At 41.6% G+C, this 18,580-nt stretch overlaps 1 protein-coding gene across 1 annotated transcript in view; it reads right to left on the bottom strand.

The window, feature by feature from the left end:
* The window catches only part of LOC311064726 (uncharacterized protein), a 37,621-nt gene extending 28,277 nt beyond the window's left edge, over positions 1 to 9,344 (bottom strand). The window contains exons 1-4 of the mRNA XM_084084653.1: positions 9,286 to 9,344; positions 9,012 to 9,183; positions 6,100 to 6,210; positions 2,402 to 2,695 (exon numbers count right to left, since the gene is read on the bottom strand). Coding sequence (XP_083940779.1) covers positions 2,402 to 2,695; positions 6,100 to 6,210; positions 9,012 to 9,183 — 577 coding nt within the window. The 5' untranslated portion in view covers positions 9,286 to 9,344. The remainder of the gene's footprint in view (positions 1 to 2,401; positions 2,696 to 6,099; positions 6,211 to 9,011; positions 9,184 to 9,285) is intronic.
* Positions 9,345 to 18,580: the final 9,236 nt, after the last annotated feature.

The following is an 18,580-nucleotide window of genomic DNA, read 5'->3' as shown; positions in this document are numbered from 1 at the left end:
CTTCGGGCTATGGGATGCAGACAATATCTTATAATTGGTCCTCACTAATGCTCATCAATCACAATGACACCGTTCCTGTCTGCTCACTCTGTCACACTTCTGTTCAGTTCACAAACCTGCCTACCAGTGACATCATCGATGGGGATTCCAAGCTAATAGAAACTTCAGCCATTGTTCTTGTACTAATAAAACTTAAAGGGGAAGACCACTCATTTTCAACATTGAGCTATGTCTTTAATACACCTTGGAGCCTTTGTGTGGAAATGAGAAAAAAAGTACACCCTGCGTATGTCACTGATCACATGACCTCAATCAATTATCCTTTTCTAGGCAACACAGAAGGGGGGGGGGACTTTTTTCTTATTTCCACACTACAGTTCTAAGGTGTATTAAAGACATAGTTCAATGTTGAAAATGAGTGGTCTTTCCCTTTAAATGCATGTATTTTGTTTTTATTTTTTAAATCTTGTTTGAAATGACCAAACCTGCCTACTGATGATGTCACTGGTAGGCGGGTTTCTGAAGTGTCCACAGCCCCTCCTCTGAGACACAGAGTGAGTAGAACAGAAATGAAGCCGTTTTATCATGAGCATTAGTGAGGACCAATTATGAAAATAAGGTGGGAAATGGGTGAAGTGCTCCTTTAAGAGAAACATCACTTCTCACAGATCCACCTGCGTGTGTTTGTACAGGACAAATCAAAACATCCTCCTGAGCTGTGAGAGATTCCTCCACAGTTGCCAGTGTTATCAGGCTGTCCACTGGCCCAGTACCTGCAGAATAAACACCATGATGTATGAATAACATTCATTCAGTCAGTCACTCACCAGTGGTGGAAAAAGTACTCACTTTTCTTACTTAAGTAAAAGTATCAATACTGCATTGTAGAAATACTCTGTTACAGGTAAAAGTCTGGAATAAAAAATGTACTTGAGTAAAAGTACAAAAGTGTTGGTATCAAAATGTACTTAAAGTACCAAAAGTAAAAGTACTAAAATGTTTGAAAATAGCAGATCTACAAGCTCACTGTGAGCTTGTAGATCTGCTATTTTCAAATAGCCTACTGCATGTATAAAATAGGGCCAACGTGGTTATTGTATGTTTTATAATGTAATGATTTGCAAAGTAACTAAAGTTTTCAAATAAATGTAGTGGAGTAAAAGTACTCCACTACAATTGAGATGTAAGTAAAAGTACTGAAAATTGGAAATATTCCAGTAAAGTAAAAAATACCCACAAATTGTATATAGGACTTGAGTAAATGTACTTAGTTACTTTACACCACTGTCACTCACACACACACACACACACACACACACAGTTAATAAACAACATGTATTGAATGTTACAATAATTAAACATGTAAAATGTCTCACTGTGCTGTCGCTGGTATTCCATTCACCCAGATCCAATTGTTACCCGTCTTCTTCAGACCAACCCATGATCCATAACCACCATCCTGTCTCAATCCTGTGATGAATTCCTGAGGATTTTTGTACATGATTGAATCATCATTAATTTATTCATAGCTTTAGTGTTTCATGGAATCATGTGTGTTTATGTGGATGATTGACACATTTCCTTCACTTTAGGATAAATAGCCCCCCCCCCCCCCCCCCCCCCCCCACACACACACACACACACACACACACACACACACACACACACACACACCTGTTCTTCTTTACTGTTAATGACGACCAGATCAGCTCCCATCTTCAGACAGTCTTGTCTGCTGTCCTCCCAGCTTTTCTCTTCAGTAGACATGTAATACCATCTGTCTCCAAACTGCTTCCATCCACTGGGACACGCCATGACTAAACATCAAATATAGGTTTTATTCATGGATTTCCAATGCACTGATTTATCAATTCTACAACAGAGTACTGTAGTTTAAATAATAGCAGTGGGTAATGTAGTGTAAGGTAAACATATGTATTTATTATATAAATATAGTGTCTTCATGTGGTCTGCACTGTATGTTTAACTAGTATTTAATGAACTATAAATGCCACTGGCACTCCTCTCTGTTTTCACCAGAACTCTGCTGCTTATAGAGCTAAACACTGACCCCTTGTGTCTCAGCGTGACAGAACAGGAGTAAGAAACACACACACACACACACACACACACACACACACACACACACACACACACACACACACACACACACACACACACACACACACACACACACACACACACACACACACACACACACACACACACACACACACACACACACACACACACACACATTGTCAGGAGTCACCATATAGAGCAATGCTCTTAAGTGTCACAGACAGTTTTTTTTCTCAATATAATACTGAGGCCATGATAACAATGTCATTCATAATCCACTAATTAATATTGATTCAAAAAGGTTTGTAATCTCTCTCACCTGCTCTCTTTAGCTGGTTTACTTCATTTTGCAGCTGATCTCTCTCCAGGATCAGGTTGGTCTCCAGCTGATCTCTCTCCAGGGTCAGTTTGGTCTCCAGCTGATCTCTCTCCAGGATCAGTTTGGTCTCCAGCTGATCTCTCTCCAGGGTCAGGTTGGTCTCCAGCTGATCTCTCTCCAGGATCAGTTTGGTCTCCAGCTGATCTCTCTCCAGGATCAGGTTGGTCTCCAGCTGATCTCTCTCCAGGATCAGGTTGGTGTAGTTGGCCTGCAGTTGTTCAAACTCTGAACGATCTGCAAAGATCAAAATGTGTGTTTGTGAATGTGAATAGATCTCAACCTGTATAATAGTCTACTAGGCCAGTGGGTCTCAACTAGAGGTCGTCGGGTTAGGCATGTAACCCGAAATACCCGGGACCCGTACCCGGCTCGGTCACGGGTCCATTCACAAGAAGTGACTCCGGGTCCGGGTCGGAGCCGGTACATAGTCCGTCTCGGGTCTCGGTTCTCAGACTGTGAAATGCACGGTTCCACTAATACCCAAGTTGACCCGGCGAGCGGGTTTCTCGGGGCTCAGACTGTGAGATGGACGGTTCCATTAATACCCGAGTGGAGGGAGGGAGGTCGCTCAGAAGAAGACAGACTGGCAGTAACGCAGTCAAGGACTGGCTGCTATTTATATTATATCACTACATAATGTTATATCATTGACCTAAATGGCGATATATTAACAAGGATAGGATGATTAACACTGGCATGACTGAGGTTACATTATCCAACACACAGCCTGCAAAACGGTCATTTTGAACAAGAAATCAAGCTCTCCTATTCGTTACTGTCTCACCTCTGTGCTCCAGACTAGCTGACACCTTCTCACCCACACAGTGGGGGGTTCCATTGTCTTCTAAATAGCCATTAACATCTCAATTGCACTCTGCGCAGTCAGTGAGCCCACATAATGTTGTTGTTGTAGGCAGACACAAACATTATAAAATTAGGCTAACTTGTAATGGTAACTGCAGATTCTGTATGTAAAATCTTTATTTAAAAAAAAGCGTATAAAACAGCGCGATCTGTAGCGTCACACATTAAACTCTTCAGTGAAACATGGAGCCTATATGAACCACTGAAGCCACTGTCTAATTACGTGACTCCAGGGTTAGGGTTAGGGTTAGATTATGTGATCTCCATTGTGCAAAACACATGGATATCTCTTGACAAACCAATATTATATTATATAATATTCACATTATTGTCTGAGCGTAAAGCTCTCATTCTATCAGCTGTTCACGCTGATGAGAAAGCGTCTCCTCTCCTGTCCCTCTCATCTCCTTGTCAGCGTAACAAGTGAACACATCGCTATATGTTCCACAAATGTGCTCATTCCTGCGCTAAATATCTGATCTACAAACATAAAACAATCGCTGCCTGACGAGCCATATGCTTGTAGATCACATCTGTTGGCACAGCATTTTAAAACAGCGCGATCCAGTAGCAAACACTCTGTACACTGCAGTGAAAGGGTTGCCAAATTTTGCGAGAAAAATAAGCAGTCAGGTCTATGAAAATGTTACTGCATGCATTGTGCCCTAAGAAAACAGTGAGGCATGAAACCATTGCATTATAAATGGGGTTTATATCCGAGGCAGATTTGCAACCCCAGTCCCTGGTTAGACCTTTCTATATAAATATTTACCTAATAAAAATTATCTACAAAAGGACATGCATGAAGCTCTAATCTAAACAAGTATGAAAATATATTTATATCTGCAAAGTAACTAGTAGCCTAACTAAAGTTTTCAAATAATTGTAGTGGAGTAAAAGTGCAAGATTTGCCTCTGAGTTGTAGTGGAGTAGAAAAGTATTACCATTATAATGTAATTATATATATCATTATAATAATAATAATAATAGAAAGACGCCCAAAGTCGCTTATAATAAGCAGACATGGCAACATAGAATAGTTGCGCAGCAGCAAGTCTGCTGTCTACGGGCCGCTCTGTGGGGGGTCTCGAGGTGTAAAGTGCTCTAGGGAGGGGGAGAGAGGGGGAGAGCGATCAATTTAGCCGAAATAAAACGGCTGGGATGGGATACATGGTATGTATTTCATATTTATAATGAGTTTAAAAAAAAAAAAAAAAACGGAGATGGTTTGAAACATATATTTAGGAAAAGTCATGAAAGGGGAACTTTCTCAGAGCTTCCTGAGAGAAGTTAAGCCACTTTCAATTCTCAAAATCGGTCCCATTGATTGCTTAGTCACGGAAGTGTTAAAACATATTTATGTCTGTATTAGCCTTGATGATCGTCTTTCTTGAGCGAAGGCTCTGTCTGTAAATAACTTTGGACAGGTGGAAAACTTTAGTTAAACTTGCAGAGTGGCGCATTACTTTACCTGAGTTACATCTTCTGATAGTTGCACTTGAATATTGACATTAAATAATAATCCTGTTTAGTGTTTCACAACCACGAGCAAAGACTACAGCGCAATATTAACGGCGCTGATCATCAACACACACGTTGAAAGTCTAGGACAAAGATACCAAGGATTCGACAGTGACGTCACTATGCAACAAGGAAGTAGCGACGGACGCTATGCCATGTTGTTTTAAAAATAGCAAGGATTCTTCGGCGATCTGATATGACATCACCGACCAATCCTTGGACATATTTTACCCACTCATTTATATACACCAGTTATATCAAATATTGTCGATTAACGTAACGCTTTGGTTAATGGTTAAAATGGTAAAATAGTCGAGTTAATATCATAGCATGTTGTTACCGGTATACTCTGCAAAGCACAATGGAAACTCCAAAGCCAATTATAATGTTAAACAACATTAAATGTGGTTTAACAGTAGACATTTACGTGGATTATAGTTGGCAATGAAGAAGGATTACAAACATCTAGAACGTGGATTTATTTTTGTATAGCTGTCCAATGAGCATTGACTGGGATTATACATCACAACCACGGAGGCTACGTTAACATTTAGGTAAGAAAGTATGAAACACATCTTATTTAATGCTGGACAACTTGTACTAATGACGTTGGCAAACAATTTTGCGTTCGGGTTTTTCGGAGGCTCGGGTTATGTACGGGTTCGGTTCTTGTATATCACGGTTCTATATGGGTCGGTTTCCGACAGCTCTCGGTGCTGTTCGGGTCCGGTTCTCAATTTCTAATAATGGCCCGGGTCCATTTGGTCAAGGGTATTTTTTTCGCGGGTCCATTCGGGTATCGGTCCTTCATATTTGGACCATAGGCCGGGTCCATTCGGTTCCAGGTAAAAAATTCACGGGTCCATTTGGGTTCGGGTATTTATATTTGACCCGTGAAGACCTCTAGTCTCAACCTATTCAGGCCGCAACTCCCAAAATAACCATATTTGAATTGCCCCCCCAAATAATCATATTTGAACTACGGACCCCCCACCCTGACAAGCACTTGGAATGGTAGGAGTTGAGTCATTACATTTAGTTTGTGGGGCGATGTGAGCTTGTAAATAGGCAATTTTCACAATATCTGCCTCTTTCTTATATTATTTGATAGTATAGTTTCTTGATTACTTTTAACACAGTAATGTTATTATTTTTTTCATTTGTTTTCTTGTTTTTTTAGGTATTAAAAAGGTCTTAAAAGTCCTTAAATTGTCACTTTACTGTCATTTAACAGTTGACCAGCTGATACTCACAGTCCATGGCCTTGTGTGTGGTTCTCAATGCTCCTAGAACACAGAGCAGCAGCAGACAGACTGCACACGCTGTGACGATGGATTTCTGGATGACCAGTTCTCTCTGGACACCTGGAGGATATCAGTACAATACACTTACACTTTATTTAATATGACCACATTTAATGTTTCATTTAGAAGGACGTTGATTGGCATGTGGAGGGGATTGAGCGAGGCATTACTTGGAATATGATACGCTACGTATTGCAATACATGTTTATTATGAATCATGACCATGGCCTAGACTATTATTCTGTTTAACAGAAAAGGTAAAACCTTAAATATTACACAACATAAAACACAGAGATCTCATCCCAGAGATTTCAAATCCCAGAGTTCCTTAAAGGAGCATTTCACCCCTGGAAGAAATTGCAATCACTCAATGTTAATAGTATTTGTAGTAGATAACAGTAGAACAATTTAAAATTTGCACCCTATGGCCAGAAAAATAATGAAATCTGTGTGTTTGACTAGGATTTGACTGGACTGCTGCAATACTACAATGACCATAATGCTTTGGTACACTGCCCCTCCTTGAGGGGGAGTGGAGGCTGCCTGTGGGTGTGATCTTCAACGACAACACACATGTGTACCAGTGTTCAGTGTTGCCATGTCTGCTTATTATAAGCGGCTTCTTTCTAAAATGTAGTTGATATTTGGGCTTGTATCCAAATGTTTTGATTGTTGTTTAAACCAGTGGTTCTCAAACATGTTCATGTGTATTTTTCCACGGACCCCCATCTGAAATTATAATTTGTGCCAGGGAGCCCCAACCAAATATGTGTTGTTAAAACGATTAAAAAATATTCCACATTTTGCACTTTTTTACCCTCAAGATTTAAAAAAAAAATAGCAGATCTACAAGCTCACAATGGGTAACATCGCAACATGTTGTGAGCTTGTAGATCGGCAATTTTCAAATATATAATATCCCATGTCTAGGTTTTAAGTGCTCTTGGCCTAGTTATCTTCTTTTGGGCTTGTTTTCATAGACCTGGTTTCTTATTTCTTTCACAATATCTGGAAACACTGGAAGTCAAAAGCGTCCATCTCATCCTTCAAGTCCAAGGATTCGTTAGTGATGTCACATCACTGACAAATCCTTGGTATCTATATGCCGTTCTACTTCCGTGTAGCATAGTAGCGACATAACTGTCGAATCCTTGGTATTATGATCCTAGCCTTTCAACAGTGTTTGTTTGTTTACCGTCGCTCCACACTGATTTGGATTCTTTCACGCTTGCGCTTATGAAACACTAAACAGGATTATTATTTCATGTCAACATTCAAGTACAACTATCAGAAGATGTAACTCAGGTAAAGCAATGCGTCACTCTGCAGCTAAAGGGGAGGGGATTATTTACAACTCTATGGGGTGGAGTCCAAGAAGGTTCAAGGTTGGACCAAATCTTGGGGACACCCCTTGGGGCTGTCTTTGGAGCTGTTCTGACAGAGATGCGTTGAGAAATGTAGTGCGGAAAGGAATGAGACCATATGGTCGTGACGTAAATAACTTCACGATATCTTCGAAGATTACTAGATATCTAAAAACACAGATTATACACAAGGATCTTGTTTCTTGAGTCGTAAACTTCATTAAAATAAGATCTGGTTGCAAAATCGGCGAAATGTCCCTTTAATAAATGCAAATTTAAATATTACCTTTTTTAAATGGCCCTTTCTGTTGTTTCTTGTATTTTTAGTCTTTTGCTGCAAACCATAAACAAGCTGAGGTTTGTTTTTCATAACATCACCTTGCTAAAATAATGGCCTAAGTTTTTCAGAAAAAATAACCAACTGATCCAAAACAAAACTATAATATTTCTTAATCATTTCACCCAAAACGTTTATGACAAATTATGATTATCAACATAAAAATAACACTGTCTGTCAGTTATGTAACATAAGAGATTTAAATAGGTTTAAATAGGATTAAACCTGACTTAAAAGCATTTGAAGTCAAAATCATTTGGCAATTTTTTGGCTTAAGTCACAAAACCATGTGACTTAGGCCCAACAAATGGCCTATTTTGGCCCAAGTCACACTAAGGAGATAGACCATTATACTAAAAGGAGAGGGAACAACATGATCCTTTTCAATTAGGAGATAGGCCAGTGTCATGAGGAGCTGACTTAGGTCAAAATAAAATAAAAAATAACTTAGGCCATTAGTTTAGCAAGGTTACGATAACATCGTCACACCCCAGCATTTCCTGCCGTATGGATACAGTAGCCTCTGTATGGATCGTATAGATAGTCGGGCGAGCGAGCATGACCATGCCATATAACGCTGTATCGATTTTTCTGAGCACAGCCTTAGTATCACCAACCTTGGAAAAGTAGTTGGATACATATATGGGTACTACTGTACATGGTGTGAGTGAGAAGAGTGCAGTGGTGTAAAGTAACTAAGTACATTTACTTAAGTACTGTACTTAAGTACAATTTTGAGGTATTTGTACTTTACTTGAGTATTTACAATTTCCAATACTTCTACTCCACTACATCTCAGAGGCAAATATTGTACTTTTACTCCACTACAATTATTTGAAAACTTTAGTTACTAGTTACTTTTCAGATATACATTATTATATTATAAAACATACATTAACTACTTTAGACCTATTTTATACCTAGGCTATTTGAAAATAGCCGATCTACAAGCTCACAACGCGTCGCATCGCGACGCGTTGTGAACTTGTAGATCTGCTATTTTCAAACATTTTAGTACTTTTACTTTTGGTACTTTAAGTACATTTTGATACCAATACTTTTGTACTTTTACTTGTAACAGAGTACTTCTACATTGCAGTATTGACACTTTTACTTAAGTAAAACATTTGAGTACTTTATCCACCACTGGAAGAGTGTACCTTGAGCTCCTGTCGCCCCCTGAGAACCGGAGCCTTGGTCTCTGACGCTGTCTGCATTGACGTAGACCGTGTCCTCTTCCTCCTCCTCCTCTTCCTCCTCCACAACTCTGTCCTCCTCTCTCACTCCTCCATCGTCCCTCGCCCTCCTTGGTCTGACTGGCAGGTCAGACATCTTAAGGAACGACACAACAAAGTAACTCAACTTAATAGAAGTACCGCATATGTTATCATGTACTTAAATGATGCATTGTTTCTAAATGTGTTGAAAAGTTACCTTCTCACTTTGTCTCTTTGTCCTGTGTGGTTCTACAATGGTCTTCACTGTTGCTCTCTGATCTGTCGTCTGTTCGGGTCTGACTCTTAACTACAGTTTTAGACACACCTTATAGCGCGCACACAGTGCAGAATAACCAATAGACTCTTTACCACAAAATGTACGTGTCAACTTAAAAACGCTGTTTCATCTTCCTCAAAAGTTTGAAGTTTTGAGGAAGATGTTTTAACTTCCTCTGGTCCTGAGACCTTGATCAAGACACTAATCTATTCCAATTTACAATGTAGTCATTTATCAGACGCTCTTTATATCCAGAGTGTCTTACAGTAAACAAGGTAAACATAAATACATAGAATGTAGAGAGACAGTGTAGTGTCTCAGTAAACTAGGATCACACACACAGGTAAACAATGAACCTATAGCATCAAATTGACACTTAGTACCCCGCGGACCCCCATTTGAAAAGATAAGACAGGGACGCCCATAAGAGAAGATTTTTACGCCTCTAGCGGTGATTCTGAACCATTTTAATTTCAAGGACCCCCAGTTTGACATGCATTAGGCTACAGACCCCCCATTTAATGGCATTATACCTCTGGGACCCCAATTCACATTGTAAAATCAATGTTAATTTAACTCTGAGAGTGTACAAATGGAACCAAATGGACCCGTTAGGGTCCATTTGGTCCCATTTGTACACTCTCAGAGTTACAGACCCATAAGGGTCCATTTTGTTCCTGTTCATCATTTAGCTGGGTACCCCCTGGAACCCCCTCAAGTACCCCTGGGGGTCCCCGGACCCCACTTTGAGAACCATGGGTCTAAACAATATAATATCAAACATAATATTCTGTACATTGAACCTAGCATCTGTCTAAACAACTATCTAAATGACATTTTAACCTTTGCATAAGTCTGGTCAGTGACCAACAGCAGAACAATGTGGTTGTAGCCTACTGTGTGTGTGTGTGTGTGTGTGTGTGTGTGTGTGTGTGTGTGTGTGTGTGTGTGTGTGTGTGTGTGTGTGTGTGTGTGTGTGTGTGTGTGTGTGCGTGTTAGGGTGACAATATGTCCCGCTTTGTGCGGGACAGTCCCGCATTTCAGTGACTTTTCATGCGTCCCGCAAATTGAGACGCTGTCCCGCATTTTGATTGATAGGCTCCAGTTTTCAAATGTGCGTTTAAAATCTTGGTTTTATCAACTAACTGGCTGTGGAGCAGCAGAGCAGTGGAGCCTGTCATCAGGGGGTGGGCCGAGTGTGTGTGTGTGTGTGTGTGTGTGTGTGTGTGTGTGTGTGTGTCTGTGTGTGTGTGTGTGTGTGTGTGTGTGTGTGTGTGTGTGTGTGTGTGTGTGTGTGTGTGTGTGTGTGTGTGTGTGTGTGTGTGTCTGTGTCTGTCGAGAAATGCAGCCCAAAAGACACCCGCCCCTATGTTTTTCGCCGACCGAGGCCGCCGGATATACCCGGGGCGAGTGTGTTTTGGGACGAGGCGTTCTTGTATTCCACCAGCAACACGTGATTTCATTCACTGGCTTGTTTACAAGTCGGAAAGAAAATAATCAGGAGCTCAACAACATAATAAGAGGATAGAAGAGCTATCTGTGCTAGCTGCAAAGTGTGCATATTTAAGCAAGTATTTTAAAACAGTGAAAGCTACAGAGGAAAAAGAAACAGAAAGTGATAGACCCCCGCCACGACTCAAACTAGTGACCACGTTGTGAATAATTATAAACAAACAAGGTATTGAAGAGGAGGACTGTGATGGCTGACTCAGCAGCCACACATTGAGCTTATGGTATGGTGATTCCTTTTGGTTTATTTATTTAGTTGGTTTATTTTCAGTTGTACATTATACACAAATGCCATCTAATATATGTAACCACACACCAATTGGAATAACAGTTTATTGTTTAGTTGTTTTTCTATGAGTTTATTGTCTCCGCCAGGCCGAAAGGCATGGCGAGAGAGTATGTTTTACCCCCTGTCCGTCCGTCCGTGTGTCCGTGTGTCCGTCCGTGTGTCCGTCCGTCATTCGATCTGTCTGTGTACAGCTAATCTCCGGCACCGTTGGCTTGCTCGCAGCCAAACTGTGCACACACAGTCCCTGGATACCAGAGCAGAACCTCTGCCCCAAATTTTTCACAGGGGCCTGTTATAGCGCCACCAGGAGGCCGATTTGTGCAAAACACATTTTTTGACAGTACTCCTACAGATTTTGTCCAAAAATCCCACAAATCGGTACACAGTATCTCTACAGTCATTAAACGAAACGGGTCTTTCAGATTTCTCATATTCCATCCTGATTGGCTAAAAATGTCTTCCAAAGTTTGCAGGAGTGCTCCGTTTTGAACAAAATGCCTCAAATCATGAACACAGCATGCACTTTCCGAGAAATTTTGCAAGCACATTCCCATTAGGCCGAGGAAGAACTACCATTTGAACATTTTTAAATCAGCCTCATGGTGGCGCTATAACAGGCCGATTCGTGTTTTTACCTATAATTGCACCGATCTGTGTAAAACTTTGTATGCACACTCCCTATAGGTCAAGGAAAAACCTTTGCCCTGCATTTTTCACATCTGCCTTTTATAGCGCCACCAGGAGGCCGACTTGTGTAAAACACATTTTTTTATACTACTCCTTCCAATTGTATCCAAATTTCACGCAAATCGGTACACATGATCTCTATAGTCATGTGATCACGACGGATGTGTTTGATTTTTCATACTCCATACTGATTGGCTAAGATTGACATCTAAAGTTTGCATTATTGGCTTGTTTTGAACAAAATTCTGCAAATCATGAACGCACCGTCCAATTGCGCTCAAACTTTGCACGCACATTCACACTATGTTGAGGAACAAATGCCACCCTTTTAACATTGGCCTGTTATAGCGCCACCAACAGGTCTAATTCAGCAAAACACATGTTTTTGACAAAATGCCTCAAATCAAGAATGCAGTCAGTGTCCGATTGTCGTGCAAGGCCTAAGAAGAAATGGCACCCTTTTCACGTTGGCCTATCATAGCGCCACCAGGAGGCCACAGTAGCCTACCTGACCTGGCGGAGACCTGTGCTCCGAGGAGCACTTTTTCTAGTTTGCATTTGATTTGACTGAGTTTTCTTTGAGTTACCAGTGCTGTGGGAGGTTGCTGACTGACATATATGGACATGATGGGCTGGCCAGAGCAATGGGGATCAGCTGCTCCAGATCTACAGCTAATCTGGAGAAATTGGACTGCACCACAGTCCCTCTGTACCATGGGGTGGGGCAGGGGTTTTGAGAGTGTGTGTTTCAATGGTAGTCTTTGTCTTTTCCCCCTTTTGTGTTAACAGTGGTCTGACCCGTCCCTATATATGTCCACCTCCTGTGTCATTCTGGGTAGTTCAGTTTTCAGTTCAGTTGTGTTGTTTAGTCCAGTTTTCTGTTTAGTTATTTAGTTTAATTGTCTCCGCCAGGCCGAAGGCATGGCGAGAGAGTATGTTTTACCCTCCGTCCGTCCGTCCGTCCGTCCGTCCGTGTGTCCCTCCTGTCTGTGTGTTAGCAGCTAATTGGCCCCGTTGGCCCGTTCGCTCCGAAACTTTGCAAACACACTTCCTGGATGCCAATTCAGAACCTCTGGCCCAATTTTTTCACATGGGCCTGTTATAGCGCCACCAGGAGGCCGATTTGTGCAAAACACATTGTTTTTACATTTATTTTGTGTTGAGCACATTTGTTTTTGTTATCAATTAAATCATTTATTTGCAACCAAGGAAAAAGAAAAGAAAGAAAAATAAATAAAAAAAGAGAACAATATTTTAAAACCAACAAAGTTTTCCCTGTGTCTCTCCTTCCGACCAACTCGGTCCCTGACAAGGACACATAGAATGTTACGGTCATCAGAGATCAGAGGATTTAGCAGCTGCCATTCTGATAATGTCAGGAGCAATGGACCAGGCAACAGTGACACTACGACCAGGTAGGGTCCAACCAAGTGTTTCTAAACGGACTGCAGTCTGCACAGAACCCTATCCATCAGATCCAAAGTAGACTAGGTAAAGACCATGTATTATGCAAGTACATAATGAAGTTGACCAAAGTTTCTCAGCTGCATTATATTTGTTATTAGTGTCTGTCTATCCTCTGAAACAAAGGGGTTTATAGTGAGAACTTGGCATCACGGCCATTCACTGTGCGTACAACGCGACACCCTCACTCTCACAGATCTGTCATCATCCTTGATTTCTTTTTTTTTTTTGTATTGGTTTTAATTTTGTCTCCCGAGATGTCCCGCAAAAGGGGTTTACCTGTCTCTCAATGGGCCTGTTTGGAGATGGTCACCCTAGAGTGTGTGTGTGTGTGTGCGCGTGCCTGCGTGCATGTGTGCATATGCATGTGTATGCGTGTGTGCGTGTGTGTTTGCACATTCGTGTGTACGTGTGTGTGTGTGTGTTTGCACATTCGTGTGTACGTGTGTTTGTGTGTGTGTGTGCATGTATATGAGACCGGGTTTAACTGTAAAAGGTTAAACATATGTTTAAAATGTTCTAATCAGAGGTGGGCGATACAGGTTAGAAACTAATGGTTAGCGGGCCATAGCTGAATGAGTAGAGAGGCCGTCTGGGGAAATGCAAAAGGTCCCAGGTTCCATTCCCAACCCTGGCAATGTGTTGACCTAAAACTACATCTGCTGTCAAAATGAACACTCATCCCTTATGTTCCACAGACAGTGGAGTTAATACAGTAACCAATGGCAACAGGCATGTATGCATCTGGGGGGTGTGTGTGTGTGTGTGTGTGTGTGTGTGTGTGTGTGTGTGTGTGTGTGTGTGTGTGTGTGTGTGTGTGTGTGTGTGTGTGTGTGTGTGTGTGTGTGTGTGTGTGTGTGTGTGTGTGTGTGTGTGCATGCAGCCAGTGTCATAGAAACATCTTGGGTGTGCGTTTGCATGCAGCCAGTGTCATAGAAACATCTTGGGTGTGTGTGTGCATGCAGCCAGTGTTGTAGAAACATCTGGGGTGTGTATGTGCATGCAGCCAGTGTCATAGAAACATCTGGGGTGTGTGTGTGCATGCAGCCAGTGTCATAGAAACATCTGGGGTGTGTATGTGCATGCAGCCAGTGTTGTAGAAACATCTGGGGTGTGTGTGTGCATGCAGCCAGTGTCATAGAAACATCTGGGGTGTGTATGTGCATGCAGCCAGTGTTGTAGAAACATCTGGGGTGTGTGTGTGTGTATGCAGCCAGTGTCATAGAAACATCTGGGGTGTGCGTGTGCATGCTGCCAGTGTCATAGAAACATCTGGGGTGTGTGTGTGCATGCAGCCAGTGTTGTAGAAACATCTGTTGTGTGTGTGCATGCTCATATATACGAGCTTGTAGATCTACTATTTTTGAAAAAATATTTGCAGATCTTTCAATATATATATCTTTAAGGCAAACATTTGTAACTCAAATCTTTGCTTCTGGGGGATTCTACAAATGTCTTCTAAATCCTACAGTTTGTTTTAAAAACGTACGTTTCTATATCAGTGGTTCTCAAACCTTTTCATGTCAAGAACCCCCAAAATGATATGTATTTGTTTTGGCCGCTGACCCCCATCTCAAAATATGTTGTTCCAGGGACCCCCCAGAAGCAAATATTTGAGTTACACATGTTCCCTTAAAAAATATATTCAAATATTTGCACAAAATGCTCAAGATTTTTCAAAAATAGCAGATCTACAAGCTCATAGCGCGGCACTCGGTGCCACGCTATGAGCTTGTAGATTTGCAATTTTTGATTATCCCAAAGTATAAAATATGGATGCGTTCCCGGTTTGATTGGGTTTGATCTACCCTGAGGCCACAATGTCCTGCACTGCCCCAGATGATAGTACTGTTTACCAGTTCTGGAGCAGATTGAAGCCACATAAATAGTTAATTGTTTTGTTGTGTTCTAGTGTTGACATTGTGGTGATGTTTAGATAAACTAACAGTTTTAACAGTATGTCGATTGACTCGATAAGGACTGTGCATCAGTTTGTGGTCAATGACACATTGTTTAGTTTTTTTATTGATACAGGAAACAGGGTCTGTTGTGAACACAACTCCACTTCCCCTTCTGACTCACGTTGTTTGTAAAACCAGCAGTTTGCACGCTTGCATGCGTTCCGTGCGTGTGCAGTTTTTTTTCTGGGTTTGTTACTTTTTGGTGTTTTTTGTTACTTTATTTCGGTACAAAAAACTCCATGTACTCCAGGAAGTGTAGATGTCCGAGGTTTTTTATTTTTTATTTTTTCTTCATCCCAAAAGTTGGGGGGATATCCCTAAGGGCAGGTACACACTGTAGGACTTTTAAAGTGTTCGGGGGTCGTCTGATCGTTAAGCATTTCACACAGGAGTTTATTTCTTGAAATGGGCTGTCATATATCGTTGTGGTTTTCACCCTATAGATTGATCCCCGACCAGGGATTACACACTGTAGGATAGTTCACTAGGATGCTGTCCAGAGTCAGACCCAATACATACATGTATTTGTTTCTATTCCAATTCATTTTAATCAACGTCTCCCGTGATCTCTCTCTCTCTCTCTCTCTCTCTCTCTCTCTCTCTCTCTCTCTCTCTCTCTCTCTCTCTCTCTCTCTCTCTCTCTCTCGTCAGAAGCAGTCAGTGTTGCCATGTCCGTTTATTATAAGCAATTTTGGGATTGTTTTTCTGTTGCTTGAAAGTGTAGTTGCTTATTTGGTCTTGTTTCCTAATGTTGTTCACATACATTTTCATGGCAAGGACCCCCAAATGAATATTTGTCCGCAGACCTCCCCCCTTCTGAAGATATGTTGCGCCATAGACCCCCATACAAGATCTGTGTGGATTTGGAAAATATTCCACAATTTTCCCAAGAATTTTCTTTGAAAATAGCTGCGATGCGTTGTGAGCTTGCAGATCGGCTATTTTAAAATATGCAATGTATTTGTATATAGGGTTAAAGTGCTGATGTGGCCTGCCCTATAGTTCGCTTTTGTTGGGCTTGTTTTCATAGATCTGGTTGCTTATTTCTCTAGCAAAATCTGGCAACAACAAACAAAAAAGGCATGCGAGGCTAGACAGTGACAGCACACGCACACGCATATTACACATACACACTGTTGAACATCTGGAAATGTATTAGAACGTAATTTATGTTGAACAGCTCATTTTAGGGTATAGGCTTTAAATTATGTTATTACTTGATTTGCATAAAGAAAGAATATGATATTGACTGGTTGAAATGACTGCTGAGGTGCACTGGAAGGCTTGCAGCAGGCAGAGCCTGCATTTCCGTTATGTGCATTTCCTGTATGTGAGCTAAACTTGCTGCGTACGTGACATACAGCCTGCATCTATGGCTGATCAGTGAGGTCAAAGAGTACCCAAGATCTGATAGTTTTAACCAAATGTTACATGCACACATGCAAATGTGAATCATTTGATGTTCTGATGTTATTAAGGATTTAATTTACTCATGTATAATTGCTGATAATATGCAGTATAATTGCATTTACGGAATTATGCTCAGGTTTAAGACACATTTTGGGGCAATGCTGATAATGTCGTGCAAGGTAAAAGGAAGCGTTGTTTTTGTGTGTGTGGGTGGCTGTTGGCAAAGTCACACATACACACACGCACACACATACACACACACACACACACACACACACACACACACACACACACACACACACACACACACACACACACACACACACACACACACACACACACACACACACACACACACACACACACACACACACACACACACATACACACACACTGACTTCTTAAATTTTCTAAGAATCACCAAGGCGTCTGACTTCTGAGAATCACGCCTTCGTGCACACACCTACGTGCACACACACACACACACTGATGTCTGGAGAGCTTCCTTTAGACCGTACTACCGTATAAAGGGGCGTCACAAGAGCATCACAGCAGAGGCTGAGGGAGACTTGGGAGGTTTTGGACACGGACGGCTGTTGGGGGCCCTTTGGGCCCCTTGGGCTCTTAGGTTTTTGGGGCTTCTTCTCTTGCACCTTGCTCAGATGTTAAACAGTCATGGCTCCACATGGAGGAAGGTAAAACATTACTTAAACTAGAAAAAGTGCTCCTCGGAGCACAGGTCTCCGCCAGGTCAGGTAGGTTATTGTGGCCTCCTGGTGGCGCTATAATAGGCCAATGTGAAAAGGGTGGCATTTCTTCTTAGGCCTTTCAATGGGATGACACTGCATTCATGATTTGAGGCATTTTGTTCCAAAAATGTGTTTTGCTAAATTAGACCTGCTGGTGGCGCTATAAAGGCCAATGTGAATGTGAAAAGGGGGGCATTTCTTCCTCGGCCTAGTGGGAATCTGCATGCAAACTTTCACGGAAATTGCACACTGCATTCATGTTTTGAGGCATTTTGTTTAAAACTGACCAATCCTGCAAACTTTGGAAGCCACTGTAAGCCAAATAGGATGAAATATGAAATATCGGACAGATCCATCAGAATCACATGACTATGGAGATGCAGTGTACCAATTTGCGTGTTTTTTGGACATAATCTGAAGGAATAATCTCCAAAAATGTATTTTACATAAATCGGCCTCCTGGTGGCGCTGTAAAAAGCAGATGTGAAAAATGCAGTCCAATGTTTTTCCTTGGCCTCTAGGGAGTGTGCGTGCAAAGTTTCACGCAGATCGGTGCAGTTATAGTTAAAAATGCAAATCGGCCAGTTATAGCGCCACCATGAGGCTGATTTGAAAATGTTCAAGTGGCATTTCTTCCTCGGCCTAGTGGGAATGTGCGTGTGCAATTTTATGGAAATGGCAAGCTGCGTTCATGATTGGAGGCAGTTTGTTCAAAACGGAGCAATCCTGCAAACTTTGGAAGCCAACCTTAGCCAATGAGGATGCAATATGGGAAATCGGACAGATCCGGGTTGATCACATGACTATAGAGATACTGTGTACCGATTTGCATGACGTTTGGTTAAAAGCTGTAGGTGTAATGAGAAAAAATGGGTTTTGCACAAATCGGCCTCCTGGTGGCGCTATAACAGGCCCATGTGAAAAATGTGGGGCAGAGGTTCTGAATTGGCATCCAGGGAGTGGGTGTGCACAGTTTCGCAGCGACCGGGCCAACGGTGCCGGAGATTAGCTGTTAACACACAGACAGGACACACACACACACACACACACGGACGGACGGACGGACGGAGGGTAAAACATACTCTCTCGCCATGCCTTTCGGCCTGGCGGAGACAATTAGGAAGCTAAAAAATTACTTCAACAATTAATTAAATCAAAAAGAGTAA

This window comes from Gymnoscopelus microlampas (genome assembly GCF_963454915.1).
Source record: "Gymnoscopelus microlampas genome assembly, chromosome: 17".
Taxonomy (NCBI): domain Eukaryota; kingdom Metazoa; phylum Chordata; class Actinopteri; order Myctophiformes; family Myctophidae; genus Gymnoscopelus; species Gymnoscopelus microlampas.
This window is presented reverse-complemented; position numbering and strand designations above follow the sequence as displayed.